Source organism: Gracilinanus agilis, chromosome 2, assembly GCF_016433145.1.
Source record: "Gracilinanus agilis isolate LMUSP501 chromosome 2, AgileGrace, whole genome shotgun sequence".
Classification (NCBI taxonomy): Eukaryota; Metazoa; Chordata; class Mammalia; order Didelphimorphia; family Didelphidae; genus Gracilinanus; species Gracilinanus agilis.
In genome coordinates, this window is record NC_058131.1 from 277,849,320 (window position 1) to 277,873,461 (window position 24,142).

The window sequence follows — 24,142 nt, forward strand, 5'->3', positions numbered from 1 at the left end:
AAGTCTGGCTGATAACAGTCATCTTGCTGAGGAATTATGTACTACCAAAGCCATAGCCAAAGAGTCCATTGGGAAAAGTTCAATTTTAGTCAGTTCTAAATTGACCTGAAATACCGTCCACAGAAATGGGTCTTGGGTCACTGAGGGAGCTGTGGGTTCTCCTATAGGAAGGCTCAGGAGTGCTTATCCTCTGTACATCTTAGCATCATGCACCTCCTGCTGACTGAAGGGTCTTGGCTACTCCCTGGCCCTGGAAGGCCAATGAGGGATCACCAAGTGACAGGTGGGATGGCATGGAGAGTGATTTGCATGAAATCTCATGGAAATCCAGAGGTAAGTACAGGGAATATTGCCGGGGCTGCTCCTCCTCCATCACTCCTGCAATGATTTCAGTTTACCCTCCCTCTTGTGTGAAACCTCTTGAGCTCATAGCACAGTGAGATCTGTGGGGAGCACAGTGGCATAACCAGTCATCCTATCCTTGAGCTCCAGCTGACCCCAGTACTACCAGGGTAGAGTCAAAGGAGCTTTTGGGAGGAGAGACATCTTAGATGTTAGTAAGACCTCAAGAATATCTTTTCACTCCAAAGCCTTTCATATCCCAACTGAGATATAAAGAAGAGATTGGAGAAATTGGAAGGTTTTTCCCAATAGCTTATAAGGATCCAGAGCTTTCCAAGTTCTATAACTTGATGCAGGGAATGGGGGAAATCAAAGGATAATAGGCAAAGAGGAAGAAATAGGATATTAAGCTATGCCCAAGACCAAGAAAAGTCCTCATTCCCACAGACAGTTCTGGCCCTGACCTCCTGGATCTGACTCCTAGCAAAGGGAGATCAAATTTAAACCCTGGCCACCTTAAAATGTAGCCCTTGCCATCACTGAACCTATACTTTGTGCCTGGTTCATAAATGGCCTTGAATGTCAGTTTGATAGCCATAATAGATGTTATGAGGTTGTTTTGCCCTGTCCTGTATAGCAAGGACAGAATCTAAGGTATCTCTCCTAAAGAACAGGGATGAAAACTTGTTTCAGGCTGGTAGTAGAAGGAAGTAGGTTTTACTTCCATGTCCCTCTACTGGGTCATTATATACTTTTCAAAATATATTAAGTATGAAAGTCAATCTGGCATCCAGCTACAACCAGTCTATGGATGCAGGAAACATGAAAGAAACCACCTGCTCTGCTCCATTTCCAACTGAAGAACTCACGGCCCAGAGATGCCAGGCAGCCATACTTCCGCCATAGGTCACTGTCTTCCAGACCTGTCTTGTGGTTCATGATTTCTGCTCCAATTCGCTGGAGTGCCTGCCTGCCACAGGCCTTGTCATCTCATCTTTAGCTGACCTGCAGGTCTGGTGGAAGTATGTCTTCAAGGGATAGGGTGAGAAAGATAGAGAGGCAGGAATACCTGTGTTGGTGTTTCCCAAGCACTCGCATCTTAGATGCTAGGCACTGTGCAAGAGTTCCTACTTCAATATTCTTCTCAACATTGCCATGTGCTGAAGCACAGTCCTTTGTCCACTCCAATCCACTGGGACCCAAGTGCCTGTCCTCCCACAGAAAGAGAAGGTGTGAGGGCCAGGCACTGGAATTAGAGAAGAAAGGGTCATTTTAAGGCGATAGGAGGAAGGCCCCGATCCTGGACCAGATGCTCACAGCTCCCCTTCAAGGGTTCCTGTCAGTTTTTCCTCATCTGCCTGCTGCTTCTGCTGCTGGATCCTTGCATAGGAAATTGCATCACCCCTACAAGGGGAAAAAGGAATCATGAAACCAATAGAGCAATGAGTAAGAAGCAAGAAGTAAACCACAGGTTTCCTTCTGTAGATTGAGGCTGAAGTCAGGACTGACTGAGCTCTAACAAAATTCTATAAGCATTTTTTGGTTCCAAGGAACTTGGTCTCTCACATCAATTTTGTTGGGGACATGTAGGGAGATGCTAACTATTCCTATCATAGGCTGTATTACCTGATTAAGTTTAAACCAAAAACAGATTGACTGACCCTATGCCCAACCTCTCCCATACATTGTTATATTCAAACTCTGTGAATCTCACCTTGATTGACAAGGGAGACAGCTGGAAGACTTTGGAATGTTCCCAGATGCCGTGAGGACAGGAGCAAAGGCAGTTGGCCTGAGGATAAAAATACCCTAACAGTAATCTGGGAAGGGTCTTTGGTTTTTGAGGCTCAGGTCTTAGGTCTTTGAGCTTTGACCACTGATCCTCTCTGAATCTCCCTAGATCTTTAGGCATTTGAATCATCATTAGCTATTAGGTATCTGGGCCTGGGAGGTGAAGAGAGGAAGGGAGATATAAGAAGAAGAAGAGGGTGGGGCTGACATCACAAATTGATACTAAGAAAGCTGAGAGAGGTCATTGGTATCCGTACCAACTGAGCAGATTGCCCTCTGGTTTGGCAGTGGCCAAGCTGAACCAGAGGAGTGTGAAACCACTAGCTCCAGCTTACTGAAACAACAGCCTACAGTCCTGAGGGATTATTGATCATAGCTATTAGTGACAGGGTCTCCTATCCCCAATCCATTCCTGTTTATTCCTTTCTCTATTTAACATCAATAGATAAAAGTTTTATTAAGTACCTTCCTGAGTGGTCATTATATCATGACCCTTGGGGAGGGAGCAACTCAGTCAGATATCCATCCACCAGACCACAAGGGTCCTGCCTGGGCACTGTTATATTTAGAAAGGGACTTATATCATCAAACTAAGGTGACTGTGTGGGTGTTCCCAGTCACCAGCTACCTAGGGGAATACAAGGCACAGCTTCCCAAACCAATATCCCCTAGGAGCATAGCAGCAGTATCACAAGAGTCCTATTTTTTCTTTATAACAGTTTTTGGCAAGCCAGCCAGGATGGTCTGGTGGATGGGTAACCCTTTCAGGTCCCACCTGGGATTGGATTAATTATTAATATTGGGCTCTAATTAGCCTTGGATCATGCTCCATCTGACTGAGTTGCTCCCTCCCCAAGGGTCATGACATAATGACCACTCAGGAAGGTACTTAATAAAACTTTCATCTATTGATGTTAAATAGAGAAAGGAATAAACAGGAACGGATTGGGGATAGGAGACCCTGTCACTAATAGCTATGATCAATAATCCCTCAGGACTGTAGGCTGTTGTTTCAGTAAGCTGGAGCTAGTGGTTTCACACTCCTCTGGTTCAGCTTGGCCACTGCCAAACCAGAGGGCAATCTGCTCAGTTGGTACGGATACCGATGACCTCTCTCAGCTTTCTTAGTATCAATTTGTGATGTCAGCCCCACCCTCTTCTTCTTCTATCTCTCTTCCTCCCTTCACTTCCCAGGCCCAGAATCCTAATAGCTAATGATGATTCAAATGAGCCTCAAAAACCAAAGACCCCCCCCAGATGACTGTTAGGGTATTTTTATCCTCAGGCCAACTGCCTTTGCTCCTGTCCTCACGGCATCTGGGAACATTCCAAAGTCTTCCAACTGTCTTTCTTGTCAATCAAGATGAAACTCAGACTTTGAATATAACAATTGTGATACTCCTATTGTGAAATGGGCCATTTGGATATCAGCTGTTCTATCTCACTGTTGACTCTCATTACTGTCCTTAGTCCCACGTAGCACCAATTCTTATCAAGACTAACCAGCTCAATGGATACAAAACCAGGCCTGAAGGCTAGAGGTCCTAGGTTCAAATCTAGCCTCAGACACTTCTTAGCTATGTGGCCCTGGGCAAGTCACTTAACCCCCATTGCCTAGCCTCTATAACTCTTCTCCCTTGGAACCAATACTTAGTATTGATTCTAAGATAGAAGGCAAGAGTTAAAAAAAAAAAAAAAAAAAAAAAAAAAGATTAACCACGCACTGATTTCCCACCAGTGGGGAGCTGGAAGGGATTTTAGATATCATCTAGTCCGACTCCCTCATTTTAAAGAGGTGGAAATGGAGGCCCAGAAAATGGAAGGGATTTCTTAAGATTCCTCATCTAGTTAGTGGCAGACCAAATCACAGGTCTGGTACTCTCTTTATAACACTGGAGCTTCCTGGTCTCATCTGGACTCTATACCTAAGCTCTAGGAGTTAGTAAAAAATACTCTGACAGTGAGTCAGAAAACCAGAGAGATCATCAGCCTCAGTGTTGCTGGTGCCCCATTTCCTACTCATACCTATTCTTTGGTTCTAGAATGTTGTCATACTCTTCCACTATAAAGAATTCCAAGATTCTTTGCACTTGACCCTCAACTGATCTAGTGACTAATCCTGCTCAGCCCTTTGGTTTTCCTGAGAAAGTTTCCAGTAGACTATTAGAGAAACCCAATGGAACTCTCCAGGTAGAGCATGACATGCAGGGAGCCCAGGGCATGTTTATCCTTGGAACCTTAAAGAGGATAGCAAGCCATTAGAAAAGTTGAACTTTTGATCTTGCTCAGCCATGGCATTCCTACACAGTCTCAAGTGCAAAATGGGAAGAACCTACAGATTTTCCTTAGTTATAGGTATCAGGACACTCAACAACAATAAATAGCTTTGCAATATCAAAATAAGCCAAAGATGCAGACATACTTTTTGCCAAGTGCAGAAAGTCCATAAAGCACACCAGTGGAGAAGGCAATGGCATTTCCCAGGAGGGTAGTCAGGGTCAGGCTGATGACAATGGGGAAAACTGCCATCCTATGGAGAAGCAGATAAGAGAACTAGAAATTGGGGGGGGGGGGAATGGTCCTTGGAGGTAGGCTCCTCTACGATATTTGCTGGCACAGCTGCCCTACTTTATTTCCAGACCAACTCCACCTCATTCTGATCTTCCATTTGGAGATCATCTAGTCCAACCCTCCCATGGGGAAATCAAGACCCAGGAAGAAAATATGAATCACCTAAAATTACATAGCAAATTAGTGGCAAATCTAAGTCCTGTACCTGGATCTCTTGATTCCCAGATCAATCCTCTTTCTACAATGAAGGATCTATTCCTGCCTGTATCCTATACCTAATCATAGTGATAATTTCAGGGTTTCATACTTTTCTGTACACCTCATAGCACTTAGCACAGAGTTAAACACCCCAAAGTCCTTCATTAAATATGCAATGGAACAGAGCAGCTAGGCAGCACAGTGGATGGAGTACCAAGCCCAGAGACAGGAGGTCGTGGGTTCAAATGTAGACTAAGATACTCCCTGAGCAAGTCACTTAACTTCCATTACCTAGCCCTTACTACTCTTCTGCCTTCAAATCAATACTTAGTATCAATTTTAAGGGCTTAAAAAAATGTAATAGAGCTACTGCTGGTAAGGCCTGTACTTGATCCTCTCAGCACTGAGGCACTCATCTGATTCTGTGCTTGGCCATAGTGTATCTCCATGGTTCTACATCATGGATACATTTTACATGTCTACCATGATTGTAAGCTTGAAAGTAGAGCCTATATCTCATATTCCTCCAACTCTCCACCCCCACCCACCTCCTGCCAGAGTACCTGGCACAGGCTGATCTAGGGCTGAGTTAAGTGCTTAGTGAATACTTAGTGAAGTAATTTCTGCAGAGCATGTATAGGCAAGGGTTAAACTCTTTAGTGAATTAGGGCAAATACTGTTTCAAAGTCACCCTTTAGTCTTCTCCTCTCCAGATTGATCAATCTCAGTTCCTATTCTCCTAGCAGGTAATTGTTTTAAATGGGAAAACTATGGATTTGAAAAAATGGATTTGAAAAGGGAAAAATGAAATTTTTATGGTCAAGCCTCTTACAGACAGTAGAAGATGGCCTTATGCCAAGGCCTCAACCGGTCAGCCTTGTCAGCAATTGTATTTGCAAACTCAATGAACTGGCAGCAGAAAGGTGCTTCACACAAAAAAAGAATGAAGGCATTTAACCTGGAGGAGAAAGAAAAGAAATCATGAAAGCTGAGTGGTAAGCCAATTAGACAGGTCAAAAAAACCCCACTCAATGACTGTCCCAAATTGATTAATCACTCACTCAAATCATAAATGTAAAGGTCTCTGGGAAGGATATGTATCCTCTTCAAAGTCTCTCAGCCATATATCTAATCCTACCTGACTGGCAAAGTGTAGTTCAAGTTTGGATTCCTCTGTGAAGTCTTCCTTGGCCATAAGATCACAAAGACCCCATCCTTCTCTAAATGCCTACTGCACAAAGCAACCCACAATTTAATGCTTATCTTTTAATTATTTTCTAGATTTCATTTTCTTTTCCCAACTGCCATGTAAATTTTTTGGGAAGAGACCCTGAAGCTTATACTTCTCCTATACTGTCTCCTTATTTCTCTCACAGTAACAAGTGTTTTACAGAAATTATCTGATTATTAAGAATGTGCCCTCTGACCAAGATGGTAGCTGGAAGGGGAAAAAGACAATTTCTATTAAGAGAAAAAAAATTTTTTTAAACAGGTTAGACTCAAGACCCTTGGTGTTGGAGGGGGCCCTAAAAGATCATATTATCCAGTCCACTCTGTCTCAGCAGGTTGTTCCACTGTTAACTCACCACATAATCTAGGCCAAAACACTGCCTTTCTGAGTTTTCAGCTGTTATACCCTTTAAAACGAGGAATCAATTACAGTTTCCAAAATCCCTTATAGAATCCCTGATAATTCTGCAATTCCATGAATATAAAAGCCAGTAGTAACAAACAGCTAGCTTTAAAATTCTCCAGGCATAAACTACTATTTCCCAACTCTTAGTTTTTAACAGGTTTATAACCTACGGCAATCGAGTTCTTATTCATGTCTAACCAAATTCCCTTTGCATGCAATTTAAAAAACTCCCCGAGATAGCCAAATCTAGTTAGCAACTCCCCACTTTCTCTTGTTTGATTTTCAGCGGAACTGCTCAATCTATTCCTTGCACTTACTTCTCAGCCACATGAGGAACATCGACCTTCTTCTTTTTTCCAGCTCTTGAAAAATGGTCTGTTTTCTATCTCTGTTGGAGTTCTTCTGGACCTTCTCCAGGGTTAGTATCTAGCTTTACCCAAAATCTCTGCCTCCCCCTGCAAGCCACATACCATCACTGACCTGCTTCTCCCACCCATGACCTCAGATCATCTATGATTAGGTACTAGTTTCCACTCCAGCAGGAATTATTATAAGCAGTGGGAAACAGAGGAGTAAGAAGTGGGAAAAAGGTCCAATTCTTCAGTATTCCTCTCAAAAACACCAAAAAGAAAAGTAATCACCAGAAACTCTGGAAAAATTACTTTTAAGAAAAAAAATTCAAAAACAAATAAAGAAGAGTTCCAACACAGTTAAGAGTAGATGAATTAATAGAAACAGAGGCAGAAACACCAGTAGGAAATATCTAAAAATCATCTGATTGAGACAGACCTTGCCTCAATATGAGGCAGACCCCAGGGTAATGATAGTTGGTACCTTGTACAGAACTTCCAATTTTCCTACCCCAACTTTATGCATCCCATTGATACATGCATATCCCTTTACTGCAGCCTGGTTCTCAGAGTCCTGGCATCCATCTGACATTCACAACTCTGCTGATGCCCACAGTTCCAACAAGTTATTTAGTTCTTCCAAAATCCTTTTACACTGTGAAAACTGAAGTCATGCATAATGCTCCAATAATAGTCTTGAGTATGAATCTCCCTATTTGAGTCTAGGGAAAGAGGAAAGGAGGAGGAAGGAAGAAAGGAAGTAAAGAAGAAAGGAAGGAAGGAAAAAAGGAAGGAAGGAAGGATTTATTAAGAACTTAGTAGGTGATGGCAGCTAGGTGGCTTAGGCGATAGAAAGTCAGGCTTGGAAACAGGAGTACTGGGTTCAAATCTGACACTTCTTAGCTGTGTGACCCTAGGCAAGTCATTTAACCCCACTGTCTAGCCGTTATTACTCTTCTGCCTTGGAACTAATACATGGTATTGATTCTAAGACAGAAGGTAAAAGTTAAAGAAAAGGAATCTATAGTAGTGGCCAGACACTGTGCTAAGCATTTCATAAATATTATCTCATTTTATCTTCACAACAACCTTGGAAGACAAGTACTATTATTATGCCCATTCTATAGTTGAAGAAACCAAGGCAAAAAGAGGTTAAGTGATTTGTCCAGGATCACAGTGGTAGTGTCTAAAGTCATATTTAAATTCAGGTCTTCCTAACTCTAGGCCCAGTGCACCACTACCCTCCCTCAACAGGAGGAGTAGAATATATGATGGTAAGAAAGAGAGTCCTGACCTGGAACCCACATCCACCCAATAGAGACAATATCTCTGGTGTTAATTTACTTACATCATCCACACACCGGCTGCAATGTTGAGTGGGTGAATGGTGATACAGTTGAAGAGGCCAGAAATTGCACAAGCTAGAAAACAAAAGACATTGACTAGAATCAGCAGCAAAAAAAGGGAACAAAGCCATGCAGAAAACCTGGCTGGAAATCTGCATCATTAAAAAAACCATAAACCCTTGGGTTTATCTTATAATTTATCCTTTTCAAAGTACTTTTATACAAATTCACTTATTTTAAGAAACAAGCTCAGAGAGGCAAGGTCCCACAGGGAATCTGAGGACAAGGTCAAGTTCAGTTCTCTTTACCCAACTCCATGCTGATACCACTACTGTCCAAGAAATTGGACTCCATGGTGGGCAGGAATATGTTCTATTAGTGTTCTCCCTGGAGTTTAGACCAGGGCTCTGAAATCAATGAGCTCTCAATACCAGACAGGGACAGAACAAGAAGAAAATCGGTCAATGCACATTTATTAAGTATTATGTGCTGACCTTTCACTACTACATCCTGGGGATTTTTATCCTCATTCTTTTGAGGAATACATGCAGATTTCTGAATACAACTAACAAGAGACAAAAGTGAAAAAGTGCCTATCCTCAAGAAACTTTCATTCTTGTTTTGCTCTGATAAATACATATATAACTCAACTTAGGGAGAGGGGAAGGGAAGGGAGAAAGGAGATATTTTGGAAAACTTAGTTGGAAATTTATTATTAAAAGAAATTGTTAAAAAATAAAGAGAAGATTTCATTCTATAGGGAGAGACGATACATATCCAGATAAGTAGATACTAGGTAATGTAAGGAGGAAGTGGGGAACTAACAGTGCAGGGTGATCAGGAAAGGCTCCACAAAGATGATGATGCTCGGCTTAGCTTGGAAAGAAACTAAATCTCTAAGAGGTGGAAGAAAGAAGGGCACACATTCCAGGTCTGGGGGACAAAGGCATGGAGATAGGTGATGCAGTACTGTATACAAGGAACAGCAAAAAGGCCAGTCCAGCTGGGCCACAGTGTATGAAGGGAAAAGAGGCATCAAAAGGCTAGAAAGGTAAGGTGAAGCCAGGCTGGGTATCACTTTAAATCTCAAATAGAGGAGCTAGTATTTTATTCTAAAGGTAAAGGGGAGCCATTAGAATTTACTGAGCAGGGGATGAAGAGTCCAGAACTTGTGCTTTGGGAAAGATGTGGTTAAAGAAGATGAATGAAACTGTAGCCAAATTTGCTTGACCATTCAAGGCCCAGAGAAGCTCTCTATGCAGAGAGAAAGGAAGATTCTGTCAGATACTAAGCCCAATTATGACAAGTAAGCAAAGAAAGAAGCCTGAAGCCTTCCAGCAAGGTTGGGGCAGTTATCAAACAGTTCATTAAACTTGCACCAGCTTCTCTGCACCTGATCTCCTGATCTGACTAACATGAACTGGATTTCTCCAGTGACATTTTATCTGGATGACAAGAGATAGGGGAAGAAAACGAATGAACCAAAGCCAAACCTAGCCATCCAGCTCCTCAGGAAAATGCCAGGATATAATCTTCCTTCTGGTGCTGATTTGGTATTGCTGCCTAAATTCTGTTAATTCAATTCAAGGAACATTTATTATTAAATGCCTCTTATACACAAGGCATTGTGCAGGATGTGGGGGGACAAAAAAAATCACAGAATTTCTACACTCAAGAAGTTGTCATTATATGTGGAGTATTAAACATGAGCTAATTTGAGGAAGGAGAATAAACTAACAATTCAGGAGGGGAATCTATCATCACAGAATTCTACAACTTTCCAGGTAGAAGGGACATCACAGACCAAACTCCTCATTTTATACAGAAGTCCAGCAAGAGGCAGTGACTTAGTCCAGGTAACAAAATAATGTGATGGCAGGAATAATGACTAAAACTAAACTTCTGACCCCCAGACCACTGTTCTTCCTAAGTGAAGGATTTGCTAACAAGTCAGTCAAGATAGGGAATACAAACAAAATGGAGAGCCTGAGAGAAAGGAATTTATTTGGAACTTATAGGAAGGAAAATAAGTGTTTTTTTCTAATGTTTTCTTTCCTTGTGAAAATTTAAAAGGTTTTTTGTTTTCTTTAATTGGGTTATATGGTAAAGAAAATACCAGTTGAAGACTTTATGCTTCAAAGAATTTTGCTAAGTGGACCTCAACATTGCCCACATTCCACTACTTTCTAGATTATTAAGGGGGGCGGGGAACAGGCTTGATACTGTGCAGACCTTCTTATGTCTCTACAGATTCACTACTCTTCATTGTTTCTTCATCTTTATCTCCTATTGAAATCCTACTGATCCATATTAAAATGTGAGCTCCCTTAGGGCAGGGCTGCTGATCTTGTCTTTTTTGTATCCTCCATGTTCAGCACAGAGCATGGCACAAAGCAAGAACTTAAATGTTTGTTTTTTGTTTAACTCAAGGCCCAGGTACCTCTTTTTTTTTTTTTAAACCCTTACCTCCCATCTTAGAATCAATACCATGTATTGGTTCAAAGGCAGAAGAGTGGTAAGGGATAGACAATGGGGGTTAAGTGACTTGCCCAGGGTCCCACAGCTAGTAAGTGTCTGAGGCCACATTTGAACCCAGGACCTCCTGTCTCTAAGGCTGGCTCTCTATCTCCTGAAACACCTGGCTGCCCTCCTCCATTCCCCATTTAATCATGAAGTCTTTGCTAAATCTTCCTGGTCAAAGATCAATTCATTCCTTTTCCCAAGTCCCCTAGCACTGTGTTACCTCTTTTAAATGCTTCTGGCAGGCATTCCAACTGGCATTAGACATCTTTATGTATATGTTTGATTTCCCCCTTTTAGACTGTCTTTTGTAACCTGAGTGTTTATTGACCTTAGCCTCAGGACTAAGCCCCTGAACATCTTGGCAGAGAGTGAGAAAAGCACTGGTTTTGGAGTCAGAAGAACTGGCTTTCAATTCTGCCTCTGAAACTTAACTACTCCAGTGACTCTAGACAAGCTGATTAATTTCTCTGGACCTCATTTTCCTCAAATGTAAAGTGAGAGGGTTGAACCAGATCACCTCTATCCCTCCAGCTCAAGACCTATGATCCTATGTCCAGTGCTTAACATGTACTTACAGAATTATATTGAATTCTAGGCTCCCTTGATTATTTCAAGGCCAGGGATAAGCAGGAACCCTGAAATTGCAGTGAAACTGCACTTAACTGTCATGGAAGAAAGAGCTATTCTCCACAAATATTCCAAATAACTGATGATTATTCCATATGAATAACAACAACAATAAAAATAATAGCTAACACTTATGTAGCACTTGGTATATGCCATATTGCTAAGCACCTGATAATAAGTATTTCATTTGATCTTCACCACAATCCTGTAAGATGGGTGCAAATATTTCCCCCATTTTACAAATGAGGAGATTGAGAATGACTCCTAGGGTCATGAAACTGCTAAGTGTCTGAGGTCAAATTTGAACTCTGGTCTTCCTGACTTCAAGCTAAGTACAATAAGCCACCTAGAAATTAGTCTTTTTAAAAAAATTTATTTTTACATGTTGATAATTTTTTTAAGCCCTTACCTTCCATCTTAGAATTAATACCGTGTATTGATTGCCCAGGGTCACACAGCTAAGAAGTGTCTGAGGCTACATTTGAACCTAGTACCTCCCAGTCTCTAGACATGGCTCTCAATCCACTGAGCCACCTACAATGTTTAATAATCATTTTCTGCCTTTTTGCAATGCATGTTCTCTCCCTCCCTCTCTTTCCTCCTCTCTCCCTGAGATGGCAAGTAATATGATATTAGTTATACATATGCCATCATCCAATACATATTTCCATATTAGTCATGTTGTGAAAGAAGACACATACTGCTCATACCAGAAAAATACTAACGAAGGAGACAAAGTGAAAAATCGGATGCTTCGATCTATATTCAGACTCCATTGATTCCTTCTATGATGGTGGATTAGCTATAAATCTTTTTAATGGCCAACCTCTGGTTCAGGACACTACCCTAATTTAAGCCCTCATCAACCCTGAACTGCCCCATAACAACAACCTCCTGATTGGTCTCTGTTTACAGTAGTTCCAGTCCCTAATCCATCCTCCACAAAACTGCCAAAAGTACATTCTCCTTCTCATCATTCCCCAGCTCAAAAGAACCTTTCGTGCTTCCCTTACTGTCTCCAAGATAAAATACAAACTTCTCAATTTAGTATTAAAGACTTTCAGCTTGGCTACAGCCTATCTTTCCAGGCTAATTTCACATGACTATCCTTTTCATTCAAATTGATCTATATTCTGTTCCTTTAACTCAGCATTCTACCTCTGGCATCAGATCGTGTGGCTTGCACATGTCTGAAATGTACCAGCCTCCCCCTTTTCTAAAGCTTTTATCATTTGTTTTTGTTATTCTGAATTTTAGAAACACCAATAAACAGAATCATTTCTATTGCAGTCAGGCAAAAAGCATTTATTAAGAGTTTATTATATGCTAAACACTGTGTTAAAGTGCTGAGAATTTAAAGAAAGACAAAAACAAAAAATCTGAGCTCCTCTAAGGGCTCAAATTCTAATGATGGAGACAATTTGCAAAATATCCTGTAGATAGGATAAATAGGCTATAAATGTAAAATAATCTCAGAGGGAAAACACTAGTAGTGGGGAGGGTCAGGAAAGGCTTACTGCAAAAGAGAAGATTTTAACAGTTTTAAAGTCAGGGAAGTAAAGAAACAAAAATTATCTACGAAACCACAGAACTCCATTACACATCATGTAAAAAAAAAAATCCTTACTTTCTATCTTAGAATGGATACGAAGGCAAAAGAGCAAGAAGGGCTAGGCAACTGGAGTTAAGTGACTTGCCCAAGGTCACACAACTAATACATGTCTGGGGTCAAATTTGAACCCAGGTCCTCCCAACTCCAGGCCTGGCACTCTATTCACTGTGCCACCCAGTTGCCCCTACACATCCCTTTTAAAAAACATAATAAATATAAGGATTTCAAAGCTATCCTATTGTCTGTGCCACTCTCTGAACTTCTTTCTGTTCCCTTTTATGCATTTTTTTTAAAAATGCTTCAATGACTCTACTTTCTTTTTTTGGTGGGGAAAGAATATCATTACTGGTCCCTTCTTACCAAATTTTTTTTAACCCTTACTTCCTCCTTAGAATCAATACTATGTATTGCTTCTAAGGGAAAAGAGTGGTAAGGGCTAGGCAATGGGGGTTAAGTGACTTTCCCAGAGTCACACAGCTAGGAAGTATCTAAGGCTAGATTGAACCTAGAACCTTCCATCTCTAGGCCTGACTCAATCCATTAAGCTGCCCCCTCCCAAATTGTTTTTTAACTCCCCCATGTTACAAATAAGCATTGTCAAACAAAACAAATGTAGATATTGGCAATCATCAAAAATGTCTGTCTGTCACCTTCTGTGTACCTCTAGTCTATCATTTCTGAGGAATTGGGCAGCATGCCTTACTTAGCCTTAAAGCTCTGAAGTCATGGCTGATCAGAGCTTAATTCATACCATCTTCACCTCCTCTCTTAGAAACTTTAGTTTTCTTCAAGACTCGAGTTAAGTTTAAGAATTTTTAATGAAAGAAATTCAAACTATCTATAACCATATGCTCCAAATCACTACTAATTAGAGAATTACAAATTAAAGTGATTCAGAGATTCCACCTTATACCCATCAAATTAGCAAACTGACAAAAAAAAGAAAAATAACAAATGTTGGAAGGGCTACAAGAAAACAGGAACATAGTTGGTGGAACTATAAACTGATTCGACTGTTATGGAAAGCAATTTGAAACTATGCCCCAAAATGACTAAACTGTGCAAATCCTTTGACCCATTACAACCTCTTCTTGGCCTATACCCCCCCCCCAAAATCAAAGAAAGTGGAGAAGTTCCAATATCTATAAAAATATTTATAGCTGTTCTTTTTATAGAGGCAAAGAACTAGAAGCTAATGGGGTGCCCATCCAGTGGGGGAATGGTTGAACAAATTATGACATATGAATGTAATAGAATTCCATTGTACAGTAAGAAAGAGATGGTTTTGTGGAAACTTGAGAAGAGTTGTATAAAATGATGCAGAATTAAGTAAATAAAACCTGAAGAACAATTTCTACTATAACATCATGATTACAAAAACAGTTTTGAATTCTGACCAACATAATGATCAATCATGATACTAGAGAACTTATGATGAAAAGTTACCCACTCATGACAGAGATGATAAGACTATTATGCAGAATGATACATATTTTTAAACACTGCCAACATGGGAATTCATTTTGCTTGACTATGCTTGTTATAAGGTTTTTGTTTTCTTTTGGGTGGGAGGAATAGATAAATGCTTGATAACTGGGGAGAAAAATTAATTTAAAAAAAAGACAATTCAGATGCTACTGAACAAAATAAACATGTGTTAAATTGAATTTAATGTATAACATACTCTTCTTGCCTCTTTAAAATTCAGATAAGTTAAAATTTTACTTAATGGAACAGTTATCATTAAAAATATCCATCACTGGACTAGAATGTCATCAAGGCCTGCTAAGATATATGGGACCCTTTGCCTCTACCCTGAACAAACCTAAGTGGCTGGACTTTTTTTGTCTCCTATATAACAACTATTTTAGGTACCCAGAGATTTCAGTCACTTCCCCAAATCCCTTCCCCCGATCCCTTTCTCTCTCTCTCTCTCTCNATTCATTTTGCTTGACTATGCTTGTTATAAGGTTTTTGTTTTCTTTTGGGTGGGAGGAATAGATAAATGCTTGATAACTGGGGAGAAAAATTAATTTAAAAAAAAGACAATTCAGATGCTACTGAACAAAATAAACATGTGTTAAATTGAATTTAATGTATAACATACTCTTCTTGCCTCTTTAAAATTCAGATAAGTTAAAATTTTACTTAATGGAACAGTTATCATTAAAAATATCCATCACTGGACTAGAATGTCATCAAGGCCTGCTAAGATATATGGGACCCTTTGCCTCTACCCTGAACAAACCTAAGTGGCTGGACTTTTTTTGTCTCCTATATAACAACTATTTTAGGTACCCAGAGATTTCAGTCACTTCCCCAAATCCCTTCCCCCGATCTCTCTCTCTCTCTCTCTCTCTCTCTCTCTCTCTCTCTCTCATTCATAATGCTTAGTACCAAAAAGAAAAACAGAAGAATGGCTAAGCAGATTATTATATACCCATATACATAAATATATGTATACACATACATGTAAATAAATATATGTGTATACACATACACATGTATAGTAGGCTTTGGAAAGCATTGATTGCTATTTTTAAAATATCATTTTCCTTCCTTTCTATATTTTCTCTTATATACCCCCACTACTCACTAGTCACATAGGACTCAGTATTACTTAACTCTCCATTTCTACCATCACTCAACAAATTTTCTTTCTCTGAGGTTCACACTATTAAATAACTAGTATTTAAAAATCACACTATAAATAACTCTAGATTCTAGTGGTCTTTATCAACCTCCGGAACAATTTCCTTTCCTCAATGAGTTCCATGTCCAACTCCTGCCCTCAAAATAGGAGACTTTGGTATACAAATTAATACTTCCTCAAATACCTAACTTCCTCATTCCTCAATTTACTTCTGACCTGCATTGGTAAAAGGGAGTATCCTCAAGTGGGAGCTTCCTAAAGCACTGAAATCCCAGGTCCACTCCCTATATCCCTAACCTTAACCAAGCACATACAACCAAATATAAGGAAGAACTAAAAGTGGTTAGGGTGACAAAAAGTCAACTGGGATCAAGCATTTATCAAAGAGCTGGGAGTTGAGAAAATTCTTGCCCAAGTATGTCAGGTCTGGCTGCCAAGGAAGAGGGTCCTACCTGACATTGACTTTCATCATCTCCTTCCCACCTGACCAAGAATGTTTAATATTTCTATAAATATCTGTTGTAGCTGTATTCTGTGATATCAGATCACCAGCCTTTTCTTTCCTAGCCATATCTTGGAGCCATGGTGGCAAACCTATGGCAAGCATTCTACAGATGGCACACAGAGCCCACTCTGTGGGCACATGTGCCACCACCTGCCAGAATTCATTACTAGAAAGGCAGAGGGATTCAGAGCTGAGCTGCTCCCTTCCCCCTCTCTACTGGGCCTGAGGACATTCCTTACTTCACCTGTTCCTCTGCCCAGTAGCCTAATGGGAGCACTACCTCCCTCTGCTGGGGGTGGGCATGGCATGGTACATGGTCTATAAAAAGTTACCCATCCAAAGAACTGGAAAAGGAGGGTATGCCCTTCAATTGGGGAATGGCTGAACAAACTGTGGTATATGCTGGTGATGGAATACTATTGTGCTAAAAGGAATAATAAACTAGAGGAGTTCCAGGTGAACTGGAAAGACCTCCAGGAATTGATGCAGAGTGAAAGGAGCAGAGCCAAAAGAACATTGTACACGGAGACTGATATACTGTGGTAAAATCGAATGTAATGGACTTCTGTACTAGCAGCAATGCAATGACACAGGACAATTCTGAGGGATTTATGGTAAAGAACGCTACCCACATTCAGAGGAAGAACTGCAGGAGTGGAAACACAGAAGAAAAACAACTGCTTGAACGCATGGGTTGAGGTGGACATGATTGGGGATGTAGACTCGAAACTACCACACCAATGCAACTATCAACAATTTGGAAATAGGTCTTGATCAATGACACATGTTAAAACCAGTGGAAATGTGCGTTAGCCATGGGTGGGGGGAGAGCAGGGAGGTGAAGGGGAAAGTAGGAGCATGAATCATGTAACCATGTTAAAAATGAATATTAATAAATGTTTAAAAAATTTAAAAAAAAAGTTAGCCATCACTGTCTTAGAAGTTCAGAACCCTCCAGACTAGAAAACAGTTGCTTAGCAACTCTTAAGCTGCAATGTTGGGCAAATGTTAGGAGTTCTACCGATATCACCCCCTATCCCCCCAGGCTTATCATACTTTTTCATCTAGATCCTATCTAGTAACATTTTCCTAGGGTGCCTATGTGGAACCTACATGCCTAAATCAAAAGCATCACTCTGGGAAACCCTACTAGAGAAAATATGTCCATTTATCTGCTAAGGTAGAAAAGGGCAAAAATGGGAATACCAAAACCTAGATGCTGTCTAATCTTGGTTCTTCCATTAACTTTGCATATGACCCTGGAAAAATTCCATCCTCTCAGAGCCAGGTTCCTCCTCTGTAGAATGACGAAGTTGTATTGGTAGGTTTCTAAGGTCCCTTCTAGTTCTGAGTTTCTTCATTTTCAAACTGACCTGTGATGAAAACCAAGAACCAGAGGGGAAAAAAAGGAAAGAAAATGCTCAGACACCAACACTAAGAGGCTTCAAAAGAGAAGAGAAATCTTCCATTTGGCCAGTGAAAGAACCCAATCCAGCTGCCCTCATCTAAGCCCACTAGCATCATATCTCTCAAAGTAACCCTCCTTTCCTTTCCTTTCCTTTCCTTTTTGGAAGCTAATAATTGGGCTGAAGAACGAAATAAAAATGGAAAATGTATCTTTTTTTCACATTGCATGAGAGATGGAGATTTTGAAAAGGCACTGGTCAGGGGACTTGGGGTCTGGCCCTGCCACTAACCCATTCTGAATTCTTTGGATTTCAAGTGTCTTCATTTTTAAAATGCTGAGTTTGGTCCTGATGATCTCTAGGACTGCTTCCAGCCCTGATATGCTTTGAGGGAATATGGTGCAGGTCACAATCAATGTTAACTTCAGAATCAAAGTCAGAGGCCTTAGGTTTAAATGCCACTTCTGCAAACCCTACAACCTGTATGAGCTTGGGTAACTTCCTTAATAATGTTTCCTCACCTTTAAGATGAGAAGGTTGATCTAGATCTGGGGTTCTTTTTTGTGTCCTGGACCCTTTTAGCAGTCTGGTGAAAACTATGGATCCCTTCTAAAAATATTTTTAAATACAGGGAATAAAAACACAGCATCACAAAGGAAACCAATTATACTGAAGTGCAGTCAGTATCAAACTATGTTTTAAAAAAAAGGTTCTAAGACCCCAGGTTAATCCTTGAAGTAAGAAGATCTGAATTCAAATCCAAAACTAGAACAAATCCAACACTAGAACTGGAACCCTGAACAAGTCACATCTGCCTCAGTTTCCTCATTTGCAGAATGACGATGATAATAGATTTTACAACCTCCCAGGGTTGTTAAGAAGATTAATTGAGATAACTCTAAATTTCTTAGTTCAGTGCCTGGCACACTGTAAGTGCAATATATGTGTTAACTATTATTATTAAAGTATCTCTATGCTCCCTTCCAGCTCAAATCTATGCTTCCATAATCTATGTGCTGGCATCTCTGAGGGCAGGATCAATTCTTCTGTTTTTGATTTGCACCATACACAGAACCTTGAACATAGATATTTAAATACTGAAATATCCCTCTAGAAAACCTTTCCTCCTTCCCTTGGCCCTGACATTCTGCTCAGGGTCAGGACAAATTTTTACAAGATTTTTTATTTACTTGTGTTTGTGTGTGACAGGGGAAGGGGAGCTGGTGATAAAAGGCAAAGCCAGTCTTTAGCTCGACAAAAGGCCTTTTCCAACAAACTGCTGCTGGGAATAAGGACAACGCTGTTGGGAGATTGGCAGAGAGGTGATGTCGGGATGGAAGATATGAATACTGTGCTTTTCTATAAGCCACATCTGCAGAACCAAGAGCCCCGCCAGTCCGGGCTCTGTCCCGGAAACTGGCATTTCACCGCAAGAAAGACTGGGGAGATGAAGGCAGATAGGGATGATTTACAAGAGGAGTGTAAATGAAGGGAGGGGGTAGCGCAGGACGACTCGCATGGGAAGCGCGCATGCGCGAGTCGAGCCGACGGGGTGGGGGGAAAAGATACCAGTGGGGGCGGGGAATACTCACAGATGCCCCCCATGACCCCTGCCAACCGGCACAGCCAACGGTACCACCACATCATGCCGTCGTCCTGCGGGGGCGGAGAGGAGGCGTCGCCCGACGAGGTCTCCCCTCCCAGAGAGCTCATTGTGCGTTCCTGGAGGGAGAAACGCTTCTCCGCCGATCCCGGGTCCCCTTCCTTGCCCGAGCTGTCACAATAGAGTACCCCCTCCCGCAAACGCCCTCCGCTCCACGTCGGCCGAAGACGCACTGCATTATGGGAGATGCAGCTCGGTAGTTAAGGAGCCACCCACCTCATTAGCATACTTGGGTGTGGCTTGTGGGGGCGGGAAAGGCGCAGGTGTGAGCCGCTTCGGGATCCGCCCGCCTAATTAACATGGGGAGGAGCTTTTTGAGGGCCGGGCCAATACTGTCTAAGTGCGGGATGAATTATCTTCTGTCTCTTGTAGTTAGTCTTTTGGAGATGCAAGTGGAACGTAGGCATTACAGACATTTAAAAAATGGGGAAACCAACACTAAGGTGAAGTGACTCCCCAAGATGACTCTGCAGATTAGTGATGGAAAGAGCATTAGACTTGAAGGCAAGGACAAGTGGTTGGGGCCCTGGCTCTGACCTTGGGCAAACCATCCATCTCTTAACTAGTCTACGAAATGATCTGACCCAGGGGAACCCGAAATCACATTACCACCAAGAATGACTCAGGTTTTGATACTCGATTCTTTCTCTACTCATTAAACTCTTCCCAATACTCTCTTTTATAAAAGTTCTTTGTAACTCCATTTTCCCACCAGCAGCAAAGCTTGGTATTTTTTGTTGTTCAGTGGAATCAGACTCTTCTTGCCAATAGGGATCGTAGCACACCAAGCCTTTCTGCCTTCTGAAGACTGTCCAAGCTCATATTCATTGTTTGTGTGACACTATCTACCATCTCATCCTCAGCCATCCCCTTCTCCTTTTGCCTCAATCTTTCCCAATATCGGGGTCTTTTCCAATGAGTCCTGTCTTTTTTTGTGTATCCAAAATTATTTTAGCTTCAGCTTCAGTATTTGTGCTTCCAATTGAATATTCTAAATTGCTTTAAGTATTGATTGACTTGATCTCCTTGCTGTCCAAGACTCTCAAGTCTTCTACAACACTACAATTTGAGAAAACATTGATTCTGGGGACTCAGCTTTCCTTATTGTTCAACTCTCAGTCATACATTACTACTGGAAAAAACATAGCTTTGACTGTATTGTGGACCTTTGTCGTCAAGGTAATATGCTTGTTAGCATGCTTTCCAGATTTGAAGTATCTTTCCTTCCAAGAAACAAGGATCGATCTTTTACTTCTGCAGTGATCTTTGAGCCCAAGAATATGAAATCTGGTAATGCTTCCATTTCTTCTTCCTCTCTTTGTCAGGAAGTGATGGGACCAGTTGCCATGATCTTAGTTTTTGTTTTTTATGTTAAGCTTCAAGCCAGCTTTTATACTCTCCTCTTTCACCCTCATCAAGAGGCTTCTTAATTCTTCTTCACTTTCTGCCATTAGAGTGGTATTGTCTGCACATCTGAGAGTGCTGATATTTCTCACAGAAATCTTAATTCTGGCTTTTGATTTATCCAGCCACCATTTCATAGAATGTGCTCTGCATGTGTTAGATAAATAGGGTGATGGTACATAGACTTATACTCCTTTCCCATTCTTAAACCAATCAATTGTTCCATGTTTGGTGCTAACTGTTGTTTCTTGACCCACATACAGGTTCCTCAAGAGACAAATAAGATGATCTGGTACTCTTATTTCTCTGAGGACATGTCACATTTTGTTGTGATCCACACAAAGTCTTTGGTGTAGTCAATGAAACAGAGGTAGATTTTTTTCTGGAACTTTCTTGCCTTCTTCCTAATCCAACAAATGTTGGCAATTTTATCTAGTTCCTCTACCTCTTTGAAAAGCTATCTGCACTTCTTGGCAATTCTCTGTTCACATATTTGTAGCTTTAGCCTCTTTGGCATCTGTGGTTGGAGCATAGATATGTATTACTGCAGTGTTGAATTGACTTTGCCTTGGTTTCACACAGATATTATTCTGTCATTTTTGAGATTAAATCCTAGTCCTACTTTTCACCCTCCTTTATTGAGTATGAGGATTACTCCATTTCCTCTAAGGCAGTGATGGGCAAACTATTCCCCGCGGGCCAGATCTAGGTTGTAGTTTGCCCATCACTGCTCTAAGGGATTCTTGCCTACAGCAGTATATATTACAATAACCTGAATTAAATTCACCCATTCCTGTCCATTTAAGTTCACTGACACCCAAAATGTCAACATTTAAGCTTAAACTTTACATCTACTGTTTGACCATATCCAGCTTACCTTGGTTCATAGATCTTATATTCCAGGTTTCTAAGTAATATTGATCTTTGCAACACTAGACTTTCCTTTTCCTAAACACATCCACAGCTAAACTTCCTTTCAGCTCTGGCCCAGCCACTTCATTCTTTCTGGAGTTACTTGTAGTTGGCCTTCACTCTTCCCCAATAATGAATTGAACACCTTCCAACCTGAGGGACTCATATTCCAATCTTATATCTTTTATCATTTTGATAATGTCCATGGAGTTTTCTGGGCAAAGATATTGGAGGTATTTGTCATTTCCTTCTCCTATGTATCACTTTTTGTCATAGTTCTCCACTATGCCCTATCCATCTTGGGTAAACCTGCATAGCATTTCCCATAGTTTCATTGAACTAGACAAAGCTGTCCACCATGGCAAGGAAGTGATCCAGAAGGGGGCTTGATTATTATTCCATGGAATAATATTTCTTGGCCTCTCCTGGCCTCTGGGTTTCCCTAGCAGCTTTTCAGCTTCTTTTTGCATAGTGTCCTCCTCCACTGGATTGTAAGTTCTGGGAGGCAATAACTATATTTTCTTTTTCTTATTTGTATCCCTAACACTAATTATACTACCTGCTTAACAGAACTGTTATGAGAAAAGCACTTAATAACCTAAGTAATGCACCCACGCTCATGAGTTGTTATTAATAGTTCTTCCAGCTCCTTAGACTTGCTTTTCTCCCTAAAGAGGAAATACTTTAGAAAGATAGTTTAGACAGAACTAAATGAAAGACTCCAAACTGAAGCTATTTTGCATATTTATTGATGTAGGTGGAGTGAGGTGGTACCTTGTATCTGTGCAAAGTCTCTTCTCAATTACTCAGATATCTCCCTGACTCATCCTTATCCCAGACACTATGAGAATCTAAAAAAGTATAGCCCTAGAATGTCAGTTAAAATGGGATTTCAGAGATCTAGTTGGACTCCCTCATTTTATAAAATGGAAATTTGAGGTTCAGAGAGACCAAAGGACACACAATAAGTGAGTGGTAGAATCAGAAACAGAGCCCAAGTCGTCTTGATTTTCAGTCTACTTCCCTCAGGAAAAGTGAGCCCCATCTACCTAAGGGCAGAAAAATTGGAGTACTTCCACCCCTAAACCACCTGTAAAAGGATCACCTATTAGCTTCTTAAAAAGCAGCTTCTCCAGACATTTCAGCCTTCCCCTCTAGGCATGTGATCCAGACAGGGAAGGAGATATGAATGATACCTGATAGTGGCAAAGATAGAAATAAGTTTAAAAAGTGAATAGCTTCTTTCAGGCCCATAATCTCAGAAGCCCTCCTTATATTTAATTCCTTAGTCTATTTCAGGGATTAGATTATTATCCCTAAAAAGCTGAGGTTCAGACATGAGATATGATTGGCAGAAAAGTCAAGAGCAAAGTTAAGAATAAGCTCTCAAAGGGGGTCAGAAGCCTATCTCATTCTAGATCATCTCCAGATGAAGATTTTCCCTTCATTCTATTTAAGGATCCAGTATTGACCCCGAAAATTAATGTTGTCCTCTTGGAAGCTTTCACTGAACTCAATTTCAGCCCGGCTACCCTCAGACTCCCAGTAAAATAATTGTTGTCCATGGAATGTTATCATCTTCATGTTGTGCATGTCACGGATCTAGAAGGAAAAAAGAATATGAATGTGTCAGCCCACATTGAAGCAGCTTTTAGTCAAGATCTCTTTATTCTGTAATCCATTTTAAAAAACCAATGTAACCAAGCTGTTGTGGGGCTACAAAGAATTCAAATCAAAGAGTTATAATAAAAATTCAAGGGTTTTTTTTTTTTACTTTTTCTCATGTTTAGAAAAGAGATGCTATGGTGTAGTGCTAGAGCAGCTAGGTGGCACAATGAATAGAATGCAAGGCTTAAAGTTAGGAAGACCTGAGTTCAAATTTTATCTCAAACACTTCATAGCTGTTGACCCTGGGCAAACCACTTAATCCAGTTTGGCTCAGTTTCCTCATCTGCAAAATGATCTAGAGAAGGAAATAGCAAACCACCCCAGTATCTTTGCTAAGAAAATCCCCAAAATGGCTAAACAAATTATAGTATATGATGGTGATGGAATACTACTATACTATAAGAAATGACGAACTGGAGGATTTCTATATGAACTGGAAGAACCTCCAGGAACTGATGCAGAGTGAAATGAGCAGAACCAGAAGAACATTATACACAGAAAGTGAAACATTGCGGAGCAATCCAATGTAATGGTCTTTGCTACTACAAGACAATCCAAAGGGACTTATGAGAAAGAACACTATCCATGTTGAGAGAAAGAACTGTGGGAGTAGAACCACAGAAGAAAAACAAATGACTTATCATGTGTTTATGTGGCTATATGATTTGGGTTTTTGGTTTTAAAAGATTGCTTTATTGCACAAATGAATACTATGGAAATAGGTATAAGTGATGAAATTTGTGTAACCCAGTAGAAGGGCTTATTGGCTCTGGGAGGAGGAAGGGAAAAGAGGAGGGAAAGAAAATGAATCATGTAAACATGGAAAGATATTTTTTAAATCAAAAAAATATATCCCCCAAAAGGTCACAAAGATTCAGATATAACTGAATGACTAAATAACATGATATAGTGCTAAAGAGCCAACCTCAAAGCTA

At 40.6% G+C, this 24,142-nt stretch overlaps 2 protein-coding genes across 3 annotated transcripts in view; both read right to left on the reverse strand.

Moving 5' to 3' along the window:
- Positions 1 to 1,655: 1,655 nt before the first annotated feature.
- CACFD1 (calcium channel flower domain containing 1) lies at positions 1,656 to 19,273 on the reverse strand. Of its 2 annotated transcripts, XM_044661293.1 has the most exons (5): positions 19,153 to 19,273; positions 8,237 to 8,309; positions 5,735 to 5,860; positions 4,556 to 4,663; positions 1,656 to 1,746 (listed from the first exon to the last, which is right to left on the reverse strand). In XM_044661293.1, exons 1-5 carry the CDS (start codon positions 19,271 to 19,273, stop codon positions 1,656 to 1,658), a joined length of 519 nt encoding a protein of 172 aa, XP_044517228.1. The 2 variants fall into 2 exon arrangements, with proteins under 2 accessions (XP_044517228.1, XP_044517229.1); XM_044661294.1 differs by lacking the exon at positions 5,735 to 5,860.
- Positions 19,274 to 22,266: 2,993 nt separating this feature from the next.
- Positions 22,267 to 24,142, reverse strand: part of ADAMTS13 (ADAM metallopeptidase with thrombospondin type 1 motif 13) — a 57,517-nt gene continuing 55,641 nt past the window's right edge. Inside the window, exon 32 of the mRNA XM_044661295.1 lies at positions 22,267 to 23,141. Within this exon, the coding sequence (XP_044517230.1) occupies positions 22,989 to 23,141 (153 nt within the window). The 3' untranslated portion in view covers positions 22,267 to 22,988. The remainder of the gene's footprint in view (positions 23,142 to 24,142) is intronic.